This window comes from Phoenix dactylifera, chromosome 1 (genome assembly GCF_051530095.1).
Source record: "Phoenix dactylifera cultivar Ajwa chromosome 1, Ajwa_hap1_PhDact_Kaust_v1.1, whole genome shotgun sequence".
In the NCBI taxonomy this organism is placed as follows: Eukaryota; Viridiplantae; Streptophyta; class Magnoliopsida; order Arecales; family Arecaceae; genus Phoenix; species Phoenix dactylifera.
Genome location: NC_143190.1, coordinates 19,391,235 through 19,400,333, shown reverse-complemented (window position 1 = coordinate 19,400,333; position 9,099 = coordinate 19,391,235). Strand labels below are relative to the sequence as shown.

At 37.6% G+C, this 9,099-nt stretch overlaps 1 protein-coding gene across 1 annotated transcript; it reads right to left on the bottom strand.

Annotated features, from left to right (window-relative positions):
* Positions 1-7,782: 7,782 nt before the first annotated feature.
* LOC149768535 (uncharacterized) lies at positions 7,783-8,385 on the bottom strand. The gene has a single exon (XM_089929804.1). The coding sequence runs from the start codon at positions 8,383-8,385 to the stop codon at positions 7,783-7,785; it is 603 nt and encodes a 200-aa protein (XP_089785930.1).
* Between the last annotated feature and the right edge of the window lie 714 nt (positions 8,386-9,099).

Below are 9,099 nucleotides of genomic sequence, written 5' to 3'. Positions count from 1 at the left end.
TAGTTATAGCTAATAATTAATTATTTTCATTAAGATTCATGCATACAGTTTTCATAAAAGAATGAGACACAATTCTAATGAACCATGAAAACCTTATGGCTAAGGATCTTACAATGCTTACTCAATGGTCTATGGAGATACTAGAATGACGGATGAATGAAATATAGGATGTAGCTTGTGTAAGAATAAAAAGACTAACTGGTTTCATCCGACTCACCAAGAAGTTCAATAATGCGATAAAGGCTCCATATCTCCATAACAAACTATTTAGCTAATGTATGGCTAAACAAATCCAAAAAGGCAAGTCTTTTATCGGTGGAAGTCGGAGTTGACCTATCGTAATAACCAATCTAGCATATACCACCAATCTTTAGATCAATTAGAAAAAGATTTTAGTGAATTATTCTCTTATTAATTGGATCAAAAATGATTCAAGTTTTATTATAGAAGAGATTGGACTAAAGATACAGTTCGGACATCGGAAATGGTTTAAGTCAGGTCAAGTAAGATCAGATCGGGATTAACTCTAGACCACTTGGATAGGATCCAAGTAAGGGCAGACCAACCAATTAAAGGGGCTAGTGCCCCTACCAATCAATGCCTAGTAGTAGGTGCATGGCTACTAAGGCTTGCGTGCTTCTAGAAGGGGTCGACCTCTAGGGCTAGCACTCCTTAGTGCTTTCAAATTAGAGACCAACTAGGGTACTCATGGGAGGCAACATGAATAACCATGCCACCTTCTCCTCCTTATCTCTCTAGACAGAGTCCAAATGGGACTCGAGGCCAAGCAAAGAAAGCCTTAGGGTCTCCTCTCATCTTTAAAAGGGGAGGGGATGACCTAGGGTTTGAGAGTGCTATTCCAACACACACGCTATATAAAAAGAGAGAGAGGCATAGATTAATTAGAATTTTCCTTCTCCATGAAAGAAAAGTGTGAGAATTAAAAAGCTTATGAGATAAGTTTTTCTTATAAAGCATCTCCCTACCTACGATTATTGGCAATTCAAAGCTAGGTAAAACTCCAGATAGGCATATGGAATGAAATGGCTGATGATAGTAATTCTCATAGAGTCGTGTTTTCATGGTCTCGATATCTCCTAGGAAGTATGCATATCTCCTATTATACATGTAATCATCCTATTTCATGCTTTGTATTTTATTTCATTGTATAAAACCACAATGGATGACCCACCAAGTCCTTCACACCAATGATGAGACAAACTCCAAAAATAATGATATACTTCCATTCAATAGTAAGGATAATAATTCGCCAATAATATATATATTTATTTTTTATTGATGAAAAAATTAAGTCTTCTATATAATTTATGAAAACTAGTTATCGAAAAAGAATGAATATGAGATTAAGCTTGACTAAATTCAATAAGCATTGTTGTACATGATCGGACATTTGCATAAAGCATATCCATATAAAAATTCATTTTTTGAAGACAAGATTTTATTAGTTATGCTCGAATTTGATGGTCTCATGTAAAAACAAACTATTTGTAATATGTATGTTAAAAATACAAATATAAATTAGTAATAACATAGCTTATAGGATTAATATTGAAATATGAGAAAAAAAGTTAGATGCATGTATACTGTGGCTTCACATTTGCCCATGTGTTCTTGTGCGTATTAAACCCACACTCCTATATTACATTTTAGAAACTTTATAAAGTGTGGTTAATCTGAACTTGCTATTCCATTCCTAAACCTTTATAAAACATCCCACTTATGCATTCTTTCCATCAAGTTAGAGAGATTACAGAAGTGCACATCTTGTGTGTGTATATATATATATATATATATATATATATATATATATATATATATATCTCAAAATAATAAAATATTATGTTATTAAATCTAAGGATCACAAATTATAATTTTTGATAGTAGCTTAAATGTAGATTATTTACACTTATGCCAACCTCAAGCAAGTAAGATTATGAGATGCTAATCTATATTCACTCGTTAATTAATAGCCAGGAAGTATAAAAGTAAAACACTAAAATCAAGCAAATATTTACGAAATTTTTTAAAAAATATTATGATGGACTTATATCCCTTCATCAATGCTGCTATTTTGGAATATATATTAGGTCTAAAAATAACAGCCCTTGCAATGGCTTAGAAGGCCTCTTGAAAATAATTGAATTTTAATAACTATTATGATGTAGTTATCATTCCTTTATAGCAATCATTATATCAAATAAAGGATTTTTTTTTGACATCCGTGAGGGGGCTATATCCTAGGATTCAAACCCAAATTTTAAGCCAAGCCTTTGATAAAGCCTTCCAACAACTTTACTAACTTGCACTGCACCGACATAAAATTAGATATAGGCCCATCAATTGATATTTTCACTATATAATTTAACAAAAAAAATTGATCTTTATATAAATAAAAAATATTTTACAACTAAAATATTTATACCTGATTAGTTCATCTATTTTAGAATGGATGGCATAATCAACTAAAATTGTCATCTATCAATATTAACCACTCTTTTTTAAATAGCAATTTATATACCTTTTTACTTTAATATTATCTGATAAATATTTTTTTTTTCAAAAAACTGGTATTGCCCTAGCTCAAACCGACACCCTCAGTGAGATGAGACCAAGTAACACACAAAAAAAGAGAGCGAGCAAAAATAGATCAATCATGAGGCGGACTGGTAGGTAGCATTGGACGAGGTGCAGGATGAGAAGTCCTCCCTTCCCGCTTTTAGTACAAAATAGGCAGACTTGCATGTGTATATGATCTTATTTTTTCACATCGTGATATTATAGCGTTATAGTGGATAGAAGTAGAGAGTTGTTTTATAAGTTTTCAAGTGCTACCACTAAAAGAAGTAAAAAAAAAATTGTTGCCGTCAAAAACCTGACCTACTAGAGATGAAGATCTGACAGTTGATGGTGAATTTGCTTGAAGAGGAAGTCCAACTTGTGAGCAAATAAAAAATCAGAGATTGTCAGAGTTGATCCAATGGGAGATCTTCCAATGCCTAAATCAGACAAAGCTTTGGTAGAACAGAAGAATAGATGAAAGATATGAATACTACAATGACATGAATTCAGCTATATGTTTAACGCATACTTGGGTCCCCAGACCCTATTTATTTAGAGATAAGGTTATAGATTAGCTACGATTAGGCTCCAAGATTAGAGGACGAGCTATAATCATCCTTAGTTGGATCTTTTTAATTGTGTAGAGAAGTAAATAATTTTTTGAATCCGCATGCCATATGTCGGACTGTCATTGGAACTAGAGCAGATAATATTGGGCCGGGCCTTGAGCCTAAACTATATTCATTTTTAGTCGAGCTTGGCGTCAAGCCTATTTAAACTTTAATATTTTCTACGCCAAAGGTCGACCCATGATCAGCTCTATCAGATGCCTAATTTTGACTTTAACTATCGCTAAGCATTAAATATGGGCTACATCACTTGTCCTCCACTTTTGAGTTTGAACCATTTTTTTTAAATTGGGCGAAGAAAATACATAATCCATTTGATCACATTTGAGCTCAGTCTGGTCATCTGGTCTGATCGAGAAACTTTTGGATTCGGCTATAAATCATTGGCAAGATGCTTTCAAATTGTGCATTGTGCCATTTTGTTTCCTCAAGCATTGTGATGAATTTACATGACCGACGGCAGCTGATGTTGGCGGGATGCATCAGCCCATCGGGTTAGAAGTCAATTAGGTAAATAAATCTGAGCCTTTGAGAGCTCTATATAAGGGAGGTAGGCCCCAATTCCTTCATCTCCTTTAGGTCATCCTGGAATCTTGTTTAAGTCGCTCTCTAACTCAATCTTCCCATGGTCCTCCTTAGCTCGGTCCTCTCATGGTCCTCCCAGTTCGGTCCTCTCTCCTTCAGCCTCTAAAAAGGTATGTGCTCCTCTCCTGACTTTTTTCATTCCTCTTAGATCGTAGGAACCATGTCTAGTGGCTTGTTAGTGAGCTAGTCACAAACCTCCAACCCTTGTCAGGTTCTCAGAACTTATCCTCTTCCAGCCTAAAGGCGACCCCGTAAGTCCCCCCTTATAATTTAATGTTGATGAGAGCATCTTGGACCAAACATACTTTAAGAGATCTTTTTTCATTCATTGTATCTTTTCTTTTAGGTTGCCTAGGCTTGACAAAAGGGCCTCTAACTATTCCAACACAGCTCTGCCTGTAAAGGGAACTATGAAGGTAGGGTTGAGACTTCCCATTCCTTCTTTTGTAGGTTAGCTTTTAGGTCGATATCATTTTATGCCTGTTGCTAGAAAACAGACCCGAGGGTGACCGCGATCCAAGGAGGAGGAGGAGCTTCTGCTGCGGTGCGTGATAGAATACACAATGGTGGTGGAAACACAAGAACATGGAAAGAAAATACTTTATATAAGATAACGGAGTAGTACAACTTTTCTTCAAAGAGGAGTACAATTTTTCTCTCAAGCCCTCTCTATCTACCACTCCTTACTTTTTTCTTCCATGCATTCTTCTTCATGATAGCCACATATTTATAGGCACTAGAAGTGACCTTTTAACTCCCCTAATAAGTACATCATAATGAGACCTTTTAGATTATCCATATGACCCTTTGGATACTTCATATGACCCTTTGAATACTTCATATGACCCTTTGGATACTTTATATGACCCTTTGAATTCCTCAGCATAATTAAGTTTATCAACTTCCAACACCCCCCCTTAAACTTAATTGTTCTTTCTTTATCATACCAAGAGAACTTTTAAACTTGATGAAGAGGTCTACTTTCAAGGGTTTAGTGAATATATCAGCCACTTGATCTTGAGTCTTCACATATTGTAGCACTACCTCTTTATTCTTCACATGTTCCCGGATTGAATGAAAACGAATATCAATATGTTTGCTTCTTTGATGATACACCGGATTCTTTCCTAGTGCAATGGCTGATTTGCTATCGATGTTTATCTTAGTGGGCTTCTTTTGCTCAGAACCAACTTTCTTTAGCAAGTTTCTTAGCCATATTGCATGTGATACACATGCAGATGCAGCAACATATTCAGCTTCACATGTAGAAAGAGTAACAATAGGTTACTTCTTTGACATCCATGAAAATACTGCATTTTCCATAAAAAATACGAATCCAGAAGTACTTTTACGGTCATCCATATCTCCAGCCCAATCACTATCTGAGTAGCCAACAAGTTCAAAATTATCAAGATGAGAATAAAATAGTCCATCAGTAATAGTACCTCGGATGTACCGAAGAATCCTCTTTGCTGCCTTCCAATGCATTGATTTGGGCTCTTCCATAAATCTGCTGACTAAGTCGACTGCATATAATATGTCCGGCCTTGTACATGTCATATACCTCAAACTTCCCACTAAGCTTCTGTAGAGAGTAGGGTCAACAACCTTTCCTTCATCTTCTTTTGATATTTTTGCTCCACAATCAACGGGGGTGCTTATAGGATTACAATTTTCCATTTTGAATCTCTTCAAGATTTCTTTAGCATAGCCTTCTTGGGATATGAAAATTCCTTCTTCATGTTGTTTGACTTCCAAACCAAGAAAGTATGTCATGAGTCCCATGTCTGTTATCTCAAATTCCTTCATCATAGCATGCTTGAATTCTTCAATCATTTGTGGATCGTTACCTGTAAAGATGAGATCATCCACATACAAACGAACAAGTAATATGTTAGAATTTTTTTCCTTTTTCATACACAGCATACTTAGAGGGACATTGCTTGAAGCCGTTTGCTTTGAAGTAGCTATCAATCCTTGAGTTCCAAGCTCTTGGAGCTTGTTTTAAGCCATAAAGTGCCTTCTTTAGCTTTAAAACCTTCTCTTTGCATTCCTTCTTCACATACCCTTTAGGTTGCTCAACATATACTTCTTCTTCTAATAAGCCATTCAAAAAGGCCGACTTCACATCTAGTTGGTAGATTCTCCAATTGTTTTGTGCTGCCAAGAAAATTACCAGGCGAATTGTCTCCATACGAGCTACGGGAGCAAATACCTCCTCATAGTCAATTCCGGCTTGCTGTTTGTAGCCTTTAGCTACTAAGCGAGCCTTGTATTTTCATATCTTTTCTTCTGCGTTCTTCTTTACCTTGTAAACCCATTTCACTCCGATGGGTTCATGGCCTTCTGGAAGAGTGGTAAGCTCCCATGTGTCATTCTTTTGGATTGCTTTGATTTCTTCATCCATGGCCGTCTTCCAGTTTTCATTCTTTAGTGCTTCTTCAAAAGAGATTACATCCTCATCAGCATATAAACAAATGAGATTAAGAGGTCTTGTTACCTCATAGAGATCTTGAATGCTTCTTGTCTTTCTGAAATCCTCACTTAAAGATGGAGATCTCGTGCTAGGTGAAGAGAGAGGTGAGGAATCTTCAGCTTGAGCCTTTTCATCTTCTTCTTCTTCTTGTACTTCCACCAAGTTGGTGCTCCAATTCCAACTTCCTTCTTCGTTGAACTTCACATCTCGGCTTACAATAGTCTTCTTTGTCTTTGGATCATAGAGTCTATATGCCTTGGACCTCTGGTCATATCCTATAAAGATGCAAGGATAACTCTTATCATCAAGCTTGCTTCTTCTTTGATCTGGGATGTGTGCATAGGCAATACAACCAAATACTCTTAGATGAGATACATTTGGCTTATAGCCATTCCATGCTTCTTGAGGGGTTCTTCTATCAAGATTCTTTGTTGGGCAGCGGTTGAGGATGTACACCGCACAATTTACGGCTTCTGCCCAAAACTCTTTTGGCATTTTCTTTGTGTTCAGCGTGCTTCTCACCATGTCAAGAATGGTTTGATTCTTCCTTTCTACTATGCCATTCTGCTGGGGTGAGTATGCGGCAGTTAAGGTCCTCCAAATGCCTTGAGATTTGTAGAATTCTTCGAACTCCTTCGAGGTATACTCTCCTCCTCGATCTGATCTCAAAGCTTTGATTTTGCACCCAGTTTGGTTCTCCACAAGAGCTTTGAATTTTTTGAATATCTCCAGGGCCTCCCATTTCTCCTTCAAGAGATACACCCAAATTTTTCTGCTAAAGTCATCAATAAATGTTAGAAAATAATGACGACCTCCAAATGAGGCCGGTGTGATGGGACCACAAATATCCGTATGGATGAGTTGCAAAGATTTTTTTGGTTCGATGAAGTGACTCCTTTGGGAAACTTGTTCTTGACTGTTTTCCAATAATACATGCTTCACATATTTCTTCACAAGTATTCTCCATGAGAGGTAACCCCTTCACCTGAATTTTTGAGGCATCTCCAAAAGAAACATTGCCTTCTACTGTCTCATCTAACTCTTTAAAGATATGTTTGTGCCCACACATATGATTGCTTGCACCGGTATCCAAGTACCATTTATTCTCATTGGAGGCTTCTTCCCCCTTCTCTGCTAGTAGTAGCATACCATTTTCTCCTTCCTCCTTCCTTGCATAGTTGGCCTTCTCATGCACTTGATTATTCTTATTATGATAACATTCTGAGGAAAAATGACCATATTTGCCACAAATAAAGCATTTAACATTTCTTTTATCATACCTTCGTCCTCCTCTTGAGAAACCTCCTTGCCTTTTTCCATCTTGAGTGCTTTCTTCATTTGATGGAAATCCTAGGCCTCCTCTTCCTCTGCTACGTTCAAAGGAACTCGTCCTTGTCCACGGCCTCGTCCATGATGATATCCACGACTGTAACCATGACCATGGTTTTTATGTTTGTCCTCGTCAGTTGGGCCTTCCTTCTTCTCACTGATGGTGAGCTTGCTTTTCAGGGCTTACTCCAAAGGTTCTTCTTTTCGCAGCAAGATCCTCTGCTCATGGACTTGTAGAGAACCCATGAATTCATCAACTATCATAGTATCCACATCTTTGGACTCTTCAATTGCTGTCACAACATAGTCAAACTTTTGATCCAAGGATCTTAGGATCTTCTCCACCACATGCTTGTCCTCTATATTTTCACCATTTCTCCTCATTTGGTTTACAATAGATAGAGCCTTTGTGAAATAATCCGAGATGGATTCTCCTTCCTTCATCTTCAAAGTCTCGAACTCGCCTCTCAATATTTGGAGGCGCACCTTCTTCACTTTCTCAACACCCTTATGGGCTTTCTCGAGGATCTCCCATGCTTGCTTTGAGTTGGTAGCACCAACAATCTTCTCAAAAGCGGCTTCATCTAAGCCTTGATAAATGAAGTAGAGAGCCTTCTTATCTTTCTTCAAAGTCTCTCGTTGTTGCGCTCTATCTCCGTCTTCTTCATAGCCCTTTTCAACTATGTCCCAAATATCTTGAGATCCAAGTAATGCCTTCATTTGGATACTCCAATTCTCATAGTTGGTATTGGTGAGACGAGGAATAGGAAGCATCCCGGTAGCCATGACCAAGCTCTGATACCACTTTGATAGAATATGCAATGGTGGTGGAAACACAAGAACATGGAAAGAAAATACTTTATATAAGATAATGGAGTAGTACAACTTTTCTTCAAAGAGGAGTACAATTTTTCTCTCAAGCCCTCTCTATCTACCACTCCTTACTTTTTTCTTCCATACATTCTTCTTCATGATAGCCACATATTTATAGGCACTAGAAGTGACCTTTTAACTTCCCTAATAAGTACATCATAATGAGACCTTTTAGATTATCCATATGACCCTTTGGATACTTCATATGACCCTTTGAATACTTCATATGACCCTTTGGATACTTCATATGACCCTTTGAATTCCTCAGCATAATTAAGTTTATCAATTTCCAACAGTGCGGTGGCGGACGGCTGTCTCCGGCGGACCTGTAAGAAGCCTGGGCCGGGGGATCCGGCGAAGGCTCTCCGATGCTTAAATCAGAGAGGGATCTTGAGATATTTTAATGGAGATATGTTTTCTGGCGAGGGGAGAAGATGATCCTCTCCTCGGAGTCCCCCCCTCTTTATAAAAGGAGGTATAGCGGTTACACGCAATCGGATGTGATTGCGCAAATTTTGGGTTAAATGAATTACCTTAGATGACACAAGATTTCAGGCTAGCTGGCGATTAGTTGAGATTGTGAGGATTCAAATATTGACAGCCGTTGTGGCTGAGACTGCGGGATTT

What these genes read in the sequence shown, in the direction of transcription:
- LOC149768535 (XM_089929804.1), bottom strand. Translation starts at nt 8,385, where the DNA reads ATGGCTACCGGGATGCTTCCTATTCCTCGTCTCACCAATACCAACTAT.